The sequence below is a fragment of the Macadamia integrifolia genome, chromosome 8 (genome assembly GCF_013358625.1).
Source record: "Macadamia integrifolia cultivar HAES 741 chromosome 8, SCU_Mint_v3, whole genome shotgun sequence".
NCBI classification, from domain to species: domain Eukaryota; kingdom Viridiplantae; phylum Streptophyta; class Magnoliopsida; order Proteales; family Proteaceae; genus Macadamia; species Macadamia integrifolia.
Genome location: NC_056564.1, coordinates 12,494,388 through 12,507,261, shown reverse-complemented (window position 1 = coordinate 12,507,261; position 12,874 = coordinate 12,494,388). Strand labels below are relative to the sequence as shown.

The 12,874-nt window shown below is 36.3% G+C and overlaps 2 protein-coding genes across 2 annotated transcripts; one reads left to right on the top strand and one right to left on the bottom strand.

Moving 5' to 3' along the window:
* Positions 1–3,638: 3,638 nt before the first annotated feature.
* On the bottom strand, positions 3,639–4,261 carry LOC122085689 (salt stress-induced hydrophobic peptide ESI3-like). The gene is made up of 2 exons (XM_042654195.1): positions 4,053–4,261; positions 3,639–3,888 (listed from the first exon to the last, which is right to left on the bottom strand). The coding sequence occupies exons 1-2, from the start codon at positions 4,131–4,133 to the stop codon at positions 3,805–3,807; spliced, it is 165 nt and encodes a 54-aa protein (XP_042510129.1). The 5' UTR covers positions 4,134–4,261; the 3' UTR covers positions 3,639–3,804.
* Positions 4,262–10,343: 6,082 nt separating this feature from the next.
* LOC122087388 (tetraspanin-3-like) lies at positions 10,344–12,836 on the top strand. Its single transcript, XM_042656499.1, has 2 exons — positions 10,344–11,002; positions 12,390–12,836. Exons 1-2 carry the CDS (start codon positions 10,490–10,492, stop codon positions 12,732–12,734), a joined length of 858 nt encoding a protein of 285 aa, XP_042512433.1. The 5' UTR covers positions 10,344–10,489; the 3' UTR covers positions 12,735–12,836.
* Positions 12,837–12,874: the final 38 nt, after the last annotated feature.

Sequence of the window (12,874 nt, the reverse complement as noted above, 5' to 3'; positions counted from 1 at the left end):
TTGAATATTAAAGAACTTAAAGAGATGGCTTATCTGATTTTTTNTTTTTTAGCATGCCATCAGCTCACTTGAGTTGCATTGGAAGATTGGATCCTCTTGTAATTCTATAACCAAGAAGGCTTAATTGAAAGAAATGATGATATGCATTCTTGGAATAGGTTATGGGTCTAAAACGCATTATGAAACAAGAAAATAAAGAAGAATTAGTTTCAGAATGTGTTTTAAAGTAGGAATCTATTATGAGGATGTCTACCCAAAAACAATATCCAAACAAAAAGCTAAATATGCATCAAGGCTTCAATAAGAATGAAACGGAAAGTGTAACACTCTCCTTTTAATCACATTCTTAAAGTATTATGAAACCTTGTTTTTTCATAATTTTTTCCCAGGTTCTAAAGTTTTATCACAATAGAGACCAAAATGAAACTACATGTCTATACAATTTAGGCATAAATTAAACTACACCGCATGATTAGATATTAAGGAACTTTGTTTGAGTGATGAAACCCTTATGGACATTTATGAACATATAACAACCCCCAAAAATATTTATGTATTTATTTGAGGGGTGGCGGTGGCATACTGAAACCTTTTTGTGTATGAATTTCTTTTATTGGGGGGAAATTGTTTATGTGGCAGTTTTTGTTATTGTTAAATTTTTGTTAATTAATTTCTTATGAGAAAAGAATTATTACGACGTTAAAGTATTATTTTACTCTCACATGTGGGTTTTTATTATTTTCTTTCTCTTACTTTGACCATGTGAAACCCATAATGACATGCAGGTCCCTTACATTGGCATCTGAGGGACTTTTTCCCCATTAATAGTGAAGTGTGAATAACTCTATAGGATTAATTTTTAAGAAAAGCATAAAACATTCTATCAATTGGGAGATGGTTTAGCTACGATGCTAAAGTGCAGTTTTTCACCAATGAGGGAGGTGGGAAAATTAATTGTCCAGTAATGGGTTTTAATAAGAAAGGAGAGAGTAGAATCCACAAACAGAATGTGAGATGATGGATGTAGAAATTTGCATTATAGTGTCATGGTAATATTTTTTCCTTTAAAAATTAATGACATATCGAAGAACTCTGTTAATTTTATATACTTCTAATTATTTTATTTTACACCAAGCATGGCATCAAGACAGTTTAAATCCAAATAATGGAGGGTATTTTGGGTAACGACAAAGTCACCCTAATTAATGGGCTTTGTCTTAGCTGAGTGTATTCTTTGTCCTCATTAATGGCATCAAGAAGTAGCTTTTGTCTTACATACCACATAGGATGGTGACGACTTATTGTCACCACCCTTGGTTACATAAAGATTTGCTTCTTTCTTTGTTCTTTTTCCTTTTCCAGAGCATCATATTTTTCCTATATTGACTTGCACATTTGGACCAAATGTAAACTACATTAATAAATGGGTTGGTAATCTAGTGACAAAAATGTCTTCATCCTATCATCGTTTGAGCCAATTAATTATGTGTTTGAGTCTTGGCATGTTTACTATCATCCATTGGTCCTGTACAAGCATCGCTTGTCATGCGGGGGCTTGTCTTGAGGGCTATGATCACTACCATGGAGCATCATAATTTCAATAATACCATTTCCAATATTAATCCAAATGGTAAGATTTCCTAAATATGGAGATTCCTTCCTCATTATGGATATAGAAAACAAATATGATTAACGATATTTTCACAATATTATTAGGGTCAGACTTGAAGCATCCACTATGAAGCAAATTTGGTTGATCCATTGAAAAATCTTCACAAAACTTCTTTATGTTCCATCAATTTTTTTTTTCCCTTTCTTTTCTCTTGACCATGAACAATAAATGATTTTCAAGTCATGAGACTCGATTTTCTAAAAAAAAATAATAATAAATAAATAAATCATGAGACTCAATTTGAATATTAAAGAATTTAAAGAGATGGCTTATCTGATTTTTTATTTTATTTTTTTGTTGGAAAGGTAAATATGGCCCCTACCGAGAATTTATTAGATGAACACAAACTCATTTATAAACCAATGTCTCTCTCTCTCTCTCATACGCACACACACATTTCCATTAAAGAGTAAGGGCTGTGGGCCTCCAGTCGAATTTAAAGGGAAGCCCACTTGATTGAGTGTGATGGTACCCAACATATGGGGCAATGAGGGGAGACTTGTCAGTGCCCTATAGGGAAGGGCTTTACTTGGCTTGCAATGGAAGCAAAACACATCAAGCCTACTATAAAAATTCCTCTAAATACTTCTTACATTACATAAAATGTGGGAGGCTAAGCCATTGCCTTGATGCCTTACAATGGGTGTTTGCCTTGGATGATCAGCCTACAATCAGAATAATACAGCCCTTTATTGAGGTTTTGATTGGTAGTGACTGTTTGATCAATTTAAGCTCTGATCAATCCCTCACTTGTAATCCTTACCAAAAAAAAAAAATCCCTCACTTGTATTTATTTGTTGTACTGTTATACTTTTCCAATGGTATCACAGGATGCATCAAAATACTATATTTTTGTATTATTATAGGGATCACCATTTCCTTATGGGGTATTTTGGAGTAGAAGCAATGCAATGGTTGAGTGATTAAATTAGACCATAAAAATATATCTTAGGGTAGCAAAAAATAAAAATAATAATATTTGTCACTTGATAAAACGGAAAAGTATTGCAAGAGTAATGTGATTTGTATATAATTAACCATTGATGATCCCAAAGGTAATCAAATCTTTATTTTCAAAGAAATTCATGGGAGAAGGTTCCCAAGTGGGGAGGGGATCTCTTACGCGAAACCAATGGTGGTGGTGACTATATCATTTATATAGGACCCACATTATCGGGGGCAAAAAAACCTAGATGAGACAACATATAATACATTAACTTCGTGGGAAACTTCTTAGCTCAAGTCATTTGATTTTTCTCCCAGCAAGATCTTATGGATTAAAAAGTGAATAAAGGTTCAAAGCCAAGAGGAATAGGTCAATTGGGTGTTCTCTAATGTTTTCCTGCCAAGTTTAAACGTGTGTTTGGTATGCATCTTTAGAATGCATTCTCAGTCGATAATGTTGGTGTACGATGTCTTATATTCCGTCACAGTTTAATCCAGGGAGTATTGGTGCAACGCCTTGACAGGCAGGATGGCGGGCCATGGGGGTTGCAAGGGGGCAGGAGGCCCCCCTGGGTAGCAGGGGTGTAGGGGGGCACAGTCCTGTTCGAATTTTTTATTTGAGGGCAGTTTTGTACTTTTCATATTAGGGTTTTTCACTATATATTCATAGCGAATGTTTCTTTCTCTATAATGCAAGCAATATTGTGAGATGTGAGGGACGAGTGTTGTAACCCTATTCTCCATTGATAGTGAAGCAGGATCTCATCTCACCGAAGACGTAGGCAACCTTGCCGAACCTCATAAATCTGTGTGCATTGTTTGTTTTGTTTTTTCATTATCTTTTGTATCGTTTTAGATTTGCATTTCTACAGATAATTCATCATAGGATGATAAATCTTCACTGTTTTTATCATCTTAAAATGCATTATCAACCTAGAATGCCTTACTATAAATAAATAAAAAGATTGACAAACCCAACTCAAGAGCGATACTGCTAGAATTGAAATAGACCCTCTGCACGTAAGTTCGAACATCTATCTCACTTTCTACCATTAAAAGGGATAATAGGAAAATATATGAAAACAAAAGCGACAGGTAAAAAATGAACAAAATGGAAGGGTGAAAATCCTTATAAATTACTCCATAGGCCCTCCAAACAAGATACCCACTAATACACGTACGCGAGGCTATCCAACCAATACGTAGATGGCATATATAATTCCAGGAATGTATCCCAATATCGTCAGCAACAAATCTATCCAGAACTCAACCTGCAACCAATTAGACCAATATCTTCAGATCAACCATGCATGAACCACCACCACCACCACCACTTCCACTTCCACTTCCACCACCACCAACACAAATTATAAGAAATCATATAACCCTACAACTATATTAAAAGAGAAGAAGAAAGGTTTAATTAATTACTTACCCCACAGCCATAACGAAGGAAAACCCCAACAGGTGGGAGGAAAATGGCCAATATTACTTCTAGGAATGTCTCTGAACCCATTAATATTCTTCTTCTCCTATTCCTGAGCTAAATTTAGGTGGAGAAGTAGATGTTACTCGGTGATGGTGAGGTGGGTAACTAGTGATCTGGAATGAGGAAGAGGAGGAGATAGTGAAGCATATGGGTCTCGATTGATGGATCGTTAATTAATTAAAGGGTTAGAAGAAAAAGTAAGATAAAGGAAGTGATCAGCGAGAATAAGGGACAAAAATCACCTATTAAGAAGCTTAATGAGGCCATGTGGTCGACACGCGTATTACTCTCCGTCTCCATAGCCCCACCTGTTTATACATTGTATGTGCAAAAGATACTGGAAATAATGAAAGTCTCTCGTAAGAAGAGAGAGAATAAGTAGATTCCATGTGTGGAGGCATTATACGAGAATGATTCTTGTACAAGAACCTGATCCAAAAACTCAGAAATTGCTCCATCCCATGTTATATTTTCACGCATGTGATCATTTCATTGACTCGTGATATATGATGTTGGAAATAATTACTATTGGAAAAAAATAAGTCTAAAAGGCAGCTAGGCCTTTCAAACACTGTGAGAGGATAAAATGATCATCTTGCCTCTTATGAAAGATAATTCCACCCATGTTGATGCTTCTCTTAGTGTTTACATTGGCTCCGACACTAGTGTAGGGACCACATTGTCTTTCAGGGAATCCTCTCCCTTATTATTATATCATGGGTTTTCCCAAATTATTTAACACTATCAACAATTGCACAATTAGCGAATTATTCATAAACTCAATAATATTTTCCAAGTAGCATATAGTTGCAGATGTATAGATCCTTCAAACTCCCCGCATGGTTAGAATGTGAGAGAGTGTGGGAAAGCATTCCACACTACTCGTGTGATAATCTTTTTCCCTAGATATAATTAAGATAAAATGTTCCACCAAAAAAAAAAAAAATTTTAAGACAAAATGTTTTCTGGACCATCCACAAAGAATCTATGGGTATTTCACCACTTAATTGTGCTATGAAAATTGGTGATATGATAATTTTGGCCATTAAATATCTACATAAATATAGTTATCAAGCCAAAGTTCACACTTAAATTCAATCATATATCATTTTACTTATTGTCTTGCACATTCCTAGTAGTCTAACTATTATCATGCAACTTCATGGTAGGTAGTTATGGACTAATTGAGCAGAAACTTCATATTTGAAAAATCGTGTCTATTATGAAATTCAAATTGGTATTTCATCCATCAATGTCTACAATCAAAATCCGAATCAGATCTAAATTGATCTCGAATGGATCAAAATATGCCTTAACCTTACAAATTCAATACGAATTAACCAATCCGTATCGTTGAGAATCAAAATCATTATTTGAAAATTCAATCTCAATTCTTTAACAGTTTAATCCATTATATACCCTATAGATAGGCCTATTCACATACATGAAACTAACGGTGTTAATCGGTTTGGTTCTGGTTTAAACGGTGCGAATCGATTCGGTTCACATTTATTTGACTAAAATCATAACTGCACCATTTACTAAACGGTTCCACTTTCTGAAACCGTGACCGTTTAGTAAACGGTTTTGGTTTCCACGGTTTCTAAACGGTGTCAGTTTCACGATTTTAAATGGTTTCGATTTTGATTTATTCCAAACGATTTGTAAAACGGTTCACAATTGGTTTGTTATAACTTACAACCATCTATAAACTGAAGATCATAAGCTTATTAAAAAATAATTGGCAACCACAAATAAGAGATTCTATATTAACGATGGTATGTCTTAATTTGATAATCTATAGCTATTTATTTGCATGGCCATTCTCAAACATTTAGAACTGATATCATATAACATCCAAATCTAGCCTTCTACAGCATAAAATATTAAAATGACAAGTCGTTCAACCAAAACACGTCATCTATGTTAACGTAATAACATAATAACATATATGGATTACAAGTTCATGATCTAAACCCTAAACTTGAATTGAATTGCAATAGATCATATCAAAGCAGGATGAACACTTAATTTAATTGTTAATTGTTATACGGATTACTGCCTCTTCTTTATTTAATTGTTATACGGATTAATCGGATCGATTTAAATAGTTTAAACGGTTTCAATTTGATTTGAAATCAACGAATTTCATAGTTAAAATTGACCTGACCCATTTAACTAATCAGCCTGAAACTTGAAACTATAATTTCACTATTTACTAAATGATTTTACGATTTTAATATAAATTGATCGATTCAATTTTGATAAACGATTTCGATTACAAATTCATATCAAACATAAAACCTTTCAATCTATTCTTTTTCAAAATTTCCCTGTTTGTTTGGTTCTACAACTTTCCATGAACTTTTCCAACCGAAAGTGAGGTGAGCGGATAATGGAGGATCTCTTATGCATTATGTGGGCCCACCTTCACATACTTTCTCGTCCATAATCGAAGAGCAGTTGAGAATTTCCCGATTTCCCGGTGTGGGTCCCGTGCTTCTTTCATAAAAGTCTTCTCACGTTATTTTCGAAAAGGGTTATCATTAGCGTAGCTGACACTTGGCAACACAATCCCCCGTTACATGAATAATGGACACGTGGATATAAATAAACTGAAATGCCACGTGGAAAACGCTGAGCAGGTTAGAGTCCGATAATAGACCTCTGGTTGATGTAACGGTATCGGTCCAATTTCGATTTCCACGTATACATGAAGGCACGCATGATTATGGAGGACAGGGGGAGAGAGCGAGACAGTGCCACGTAGGGGTGTCAACGGTCCGGGTCGGTGCGGTTTCGGTCCGGTTCCACCGGTTTCGGTGTGAGTTTGGAAGTGACCGAAACCGACCCAATAAGGATTTATCGGTTTCGGTCCGGTGTCGGTTTCGGTGCGGTTTGGGTTCGGGTTGGTACCGGTTTGGATTTATTAGGTTCATTTCGGTTTGGATCGGTTTTTTAAACCGGTATGGAGCCATTAGGAAACAACCAAATGATGAATTGTTGAACTTCGATTTCTTAAATCGATTTGTAACCGGGTTGGTTTTGATTTTTGGTCTAGTTTGAATTCGATTTTCCATACAAATGTATACAAAACTATTCAAATTTTAATTTTTTTAATGAATTTTGGAGTGTTTCGGTTTCTTACCGGTTTGGTTTCGGTTTCGGTCCGGGTTTTGAGCCGGTTTCGGTTTGGTTTTGGGTTCATCCGGTTTTCGGTGCGGTTCGGATTGGTTTTGGGGTTACAATACTTGAAACCGAACCGAACCAATAAGGCTTCGGTTCGATTCGGTTTGTTATCGGTTCGGTCCGGCCGGTTTTACCAGTTCGGTTTAGGAATTGACACCCCTAGTGCCACGTAAAGAGACAATGTAAGGGCAATCCCCTTAATAATAATATCCACTTCTTTTCATCCCCTATGAAGGATTGGAAGTTACTGACATTGACTCTCCTACTTCAAAGGAAAATAATCCTCTGTTTTTTTTATCTCTGTTTTTTCTTATTTTGCTACTTACAAAACGTGGCACGTGGATAACTTTAAGACCAATACACCAGATGTAATAATCTTCATCCAATCTTGACCGTTGGTCTTAAAGTTGTCTACGTGTTGCGTTCTGCAGGTAGCAAAACAAGAAAAAATAGGGATGAGAAAAACAGAGGATTTTGATCCTACTTCAAAAGGGGTGGGATTGCATGGTGGAATGTAAATGAATTGGATATGGATGAAATTTAGACTAAGATGCCATTGGATTCAGATATTTTTTTATCGGATTTGGATATTTCTATTTTTGACTTTTGTTATTTGGATTTTTTTCTTGCTAATGAATATAAATTAAGAAAAATTACATGATTATCCACTTTTAGGTTTTTCTTAACAAAATTATTCATCAAAAGTTTCAATTAACAAAAATACCTAAAATTAGGTTTACAAAATTACCCACTTAAAGTTTAAGTTAACAAAAATACCTAAAATTGAGTTTGGGTTTACAAAACTATTAACTCAAAGTTTTAGTCATAAAAAAATACATGATTATATGTGGAAGATGAAGAATCACTATTTTGGGTAGTTTTGTAAACCTAAACTTGATTTTGGGTTTTTTTGTTAACTAAAACTTTGGGTGGGTAGTTTTGTAAACTCAAACCTAATTTTGGGTATTTTTGTTAACCAAAACTTTTTGTGGGTAATTTTGTAAAGGAAAACCCAAAAATGGGTAATCATGTAATTTTTCCTATAAATTATGCTTAATTCATCCTTTTAAGTTGTCTTAGCTCTTTTCTTTATTTACTTATTTATTTATTTTTTAATGACGGTTATCCAGGACTTCAGTTTAACTAGTCCAGCGAGTCCATACTGACTCCACAATCACATAGATCAGGTCATATTAGGGATTCTAGAACCTGTCTAAACTTCAAGAACCCTTAAATTATTACTTGATTACTTAATTAGATCGGATGATTATTTTCTAGATAATTTTTTGTGTACAAAGTGGGAATACAACTTTAGGGCCAGTTAAACTTAAGGCATAAATGTCTTTACCGAACCAATGTTGTTTTGTAATTTTTCTAAAATATTTATCTTACTTTTCTTTCAAATAAAAAAAGAAAATAAAAAATAACACTACTCATTCGTGTGAACAATATTCTCTCAAATGCATCAATACGCATCCAACGGCCTAGGCTACTGTATGCCCAAGTACTGCCAGCCTTTCAATGCACACTAGCTACACAAATGAATTTGACAAGATCCAGATCCCAGTTGTGCACTCCTATACCTAAACGCTGCTGTGACCACAGACTACCTCATCCTTCCTGATAGATGCCAAGATGTGTGTTTCCATTGATTCCCACATTGACGTATAGGACACGCGACCAGCTAGCGTTCTCTCCCTAAAATTACTGTCACAAATACGTCACCGATTGCTCAAGGATGGTCTCTGACCCAGTATCCCTTTTTCTCCGGGTTAGTTTTTGTTTTCCGTGAGTCACTAAACCCACAAAAGTCGCCGTTTGGTCGGTTAGGCACCAGATCCATTATCATAGCTCCGGATCCTCTTGACCACTGGGTATGGACCACTTGTATCGCCCCGCCCACATGGCATATGCCACGTAAAAAGAAAAAAAATGAGAACTCCACTCGGGTTGACCCTTAATTTGATCCCATCCTCTAGAAAGTGGGTCCAACCCATCCGTTTTCTTCGCGGGCCACCGACCACGTATCCTTTCCTTCCTTGTTTTCCACCAAAGATTCAGATCGGACGGTCACAAAACTAGATGAGAAGCTTGTAAGGCCTTCCATAAGTGATGAACCATGTGCATTCAATGCTTTTGGAGAGGGACACGTTATTTAATACTTACTTCTAATCTTAAACAATTTACCCATCCCTTCACCCATCATTTAATAAAGGGATAAATTAAATTAAGATATGGACGCATTCCCATGTCCCTTTCCTCATCTCCACCACTTCTCACCCACCCTTTCACTTATCAAACCACGCACGGTTCAAGGTATCAGTATTGGCCCAGACCGGTCCTATCGACTGGTATTAAGGATGTCAATTGGTTATCCTAGTCAGACTTGACTACTTAGAAAAATTGCACTTTGAATGTCCGTTTAAGTAAATAGGCCTAACTTTGGAAGGACATGATACGATTTATAATCGGATTGATCGGTGTCGAACTTTAATTGGATTATAGACGTATTTAAATCTAAATGACTCTTAGTGTGTATACCTTAAAATTATTTTCTTAAGTGGATTGACGGCTAAAATTGTTCTATTTGAATATTAAATCACTATAATTTTATACAAAAAATCATCATAGGAGAAGGTGATGCAAATCTTTAATAAATAATAGAAACAATGTGAGATTATGGTTGTTCTTTAATAAAGAGATTCATGCTAGGTCGGACTACAACGAGTTAGTTCAAGTCGAACATATAATTGATCAGTTTTGTTGGGTGCTAGTTACTTACACCGTGAACACCCATTTAATAAATGTGTTGGGCTTGGTCGGGCTTACCAGTGTAGGCTCAGAATTGACACTCCTACAATCAGGTTTAAAAACCCACGATTTGGATCCAGATCGGGCTGAAATATGGTATATCCCTTTCTCCTACAAGATTGGGTTGGACCGGAGAATCGGTCCGGTTCTTAAAACTATGACCCCAATGGTCCAATTCACCTAAGCTTTCATAAAGAATGGAACACATCACGTCGCTCATATAATTATAGAAGCTCCTTCCCTCCAACCCCAAAAAAGATCTGAAGAAAAAACATATCACCTGAGGAGAAGCCATTAATAGTTTGGTACAGTACAGAGAATAAGAGTGAGAGGCTAGTGAGTAGAGAGAGAAAGAGAGAGTTAGAGAGAGAGAGGGAGAAGAAATGAGGTTCAGCAACAGCTTGATCGGACTAATAAACTTCTTGACCTTCCTGTTATCGATCCCAATACTTGGTGGAGGGATATGGCTGAGCAGCAAAGCCAACACCACCGATTGTATGAGGTTCCTCCAATGGCCTCTCATAATCATCGGCGTTTCTCTCATGGTGGTGTCACTGGCTGGCTTCGCCGGCGCCTGCTACCGTAACACCTACCTTCTCCGCCTCTACCTTTTTGCCATGTTCTTCATCATCGCGACTCTTATTGGTTTCATCATCTTCGCTTACTCCGTTACCGATAAGGGTTCCGGCCGATCAGTGTTGAACAGAGGATACCTGGATTACTACCTTTCTGACTACTCCGGTTGGCTTAAGGACAGGGTTGATCAAGATAGCTACTGGTCTAAGATCAGCTCATGTATTAGGGATTCCCATGTCTGTGCTAACATGGGTTTGGAGATTGGTGGGGTTCCTGAGACTGCTGATATGTTCTATTACAGAAAGCTCACTCCTATCCAAGTAAGTAAAATCTAACTAATCTGTTTCTCTCTTCTCTTTTTGCTGAACTTTCAGGGGTTAGATGGGTTTATCATTTGATCCAGCAAGTGGGTTTTTGTTGATTTGTGATTGTTCTTTTTCAGGAACTTTTTTTAGTAAGATTTGAGAGCTAGAGACCATTGTTCTTTAATAATTTTCCCTTTCTAATTTCATTTTTTTTCAGTTGGGTTTTAAGGATTAAGAGCTGTAGAGATCTCTGTTCTTCACTTGTCTTCTCTTTAATTTCAGTTAATTTCATCTTCATCATCGATCTTCAGTTGGGTTTTAAGGATTAAGAGCTATAGAGATCACTGTTCTTCAATTATTTTCTATTTTCAGTTAATTTCATCTTCATTATCGATCTTCAGTTGGGTTTTAAGGATTAAGAGCTATAGAGATTACTGTTCTTCAAATTTTTATTTTTTTTTCTCTTTCCAGTTAATTTCATCTTCATGATCGATCTTCAGTTGGGCTTTACTTTTATTTGAAGTAGATTAGTAGATTAATTAAAGATAAAGCATAGGATTTTCCATGATTTCAACTTCACAGTTCACATGCCTTGTCTCGGGCCATGAGATGGGGACATGAAACATGGGACTTCGGAGTGCCCCTATGCTTTGCATGGGTGATGGAGTAGAGTAAGGGTGTCAATTTCGAGGACCGGTCTGGGCCGACCGAAAGAACCAAACCTTTATCGGTTTGGTTTGATTTGGTTTGGATTTTATGAAATTGATAGAAAAGAACCTGAACCTGAACCTGAACCTGACCTTGAAAATTAAGGAAAAAAACATGGTTATCATTATTTTCAATGTATATATACATAATACCAAAACCAAACCAGAAGCAACCGGATAATGGACCAGTAAGAGCGGTTAAGCCAATCATTGAAAATTGAATTGAACCGGTTTGAAAATAAATTCATCAAAACTGAACTTTGGTTGTATGGAATTGAATTTGATAATTTATTCCTTCTTCCCTTAAAATGGCTGCACACGTTCAATCTATTTTTTTATCTCGTAATGAATTTTATGTTTAAGATAATAAGGACAAAATTTTCTCAATTACAATAGACTAAGTGTATTTTATTGATTCTTGTGAGTAATACATCTGGAAATCCCCGCCGGTGATTCTTTATCTTTATTAACATTGGGCATAATTGGTACATTCCAAAATAACCATGCAGTAATAGTTCGACTTTGGTTGGACCAGTAGTGGACCGAAACTAAACCAAACCAAATCGAGCCATCAACACCTTTGAAATGGAGAGGCTTTCAAATGACAAAATTACCCTTACACGTTATTGGAATGAGGGGCTAATGTAATGGACTAATGGGTCTTTTTGGTTGTTTGTTTGTTTGTTTGTTTGTAGTCTGGTTGTTGCAAGCCACCTACAGAGTGTGGGTACGTGTACGTGAACGAGACGGTGTGGAACCAAGGAGGTGGATTGGTAGATAATGACCCGGATTGCTTGAGGTGGAGCAATGACCAGACCCAGCTCTGCTACTACTGTGATTCTTGCAAAGCAGGGGTTCTGGCCACCCTCAAGAAGAGCTGGAGGAAAGTTTCTGTCATCAATATTGTGGTTCTCATCCTCCTTGTCATATTCTATGTCCTTGCGTATGCTGCCTACAGGAACAACAAGAGGATGGATAATGATGAAGCTTACGGGTCAGCCCGTATGACAAAGGCCCAACCCAGCATGATCCACTTCTAAAGAACCCCTTTTTTTTTTTTTTTTTAATGGGTCTTGGAGAATTATGAATGAACTTATTTGGTTGTTTGTAATTGTATTCAGGAAGGCTATATGTTCTTTCAATATTTTTCCTTTTTTTTTTTTTTTTTTTTTTTTTTTTT

What these genes read in the sequence shown, in the direction of transcription:
- LOC122087388 (XM_042656499.1), top strand. Translation starts at nt 10,490, where the DNA reads ATGAGGTTCAGCAACAGCTTGATCGGACTAATAAACTTCTTGACCTTC. An exon ending in GAAAGCTCACTCCTATCCAA is followed by an intron (nt 11,003 to 12,389) that starts GTAAGTAAAATC and finishes GTTTGTTTGTAG; the next exon opens with TCTGGTTGTTGCAAGCCACC.
- LOC122085689 (XM_042654195.1), bottom strand. Translation starts at nt 4,133, where the DNA reads ATGGGTTCAGAGACATTCCTAGAAGTAATATTGGCCATTTTCCTCCCA. An exon ending in TCCTTCGTTATGGCTGTGGG is followed by an intron (nt 3,889 to 4,052) that starts GTAAGTAATTAA and finishes AATTGGTTGCAG; the next exon opens with GTTGAGTTCTGGATAGATTT.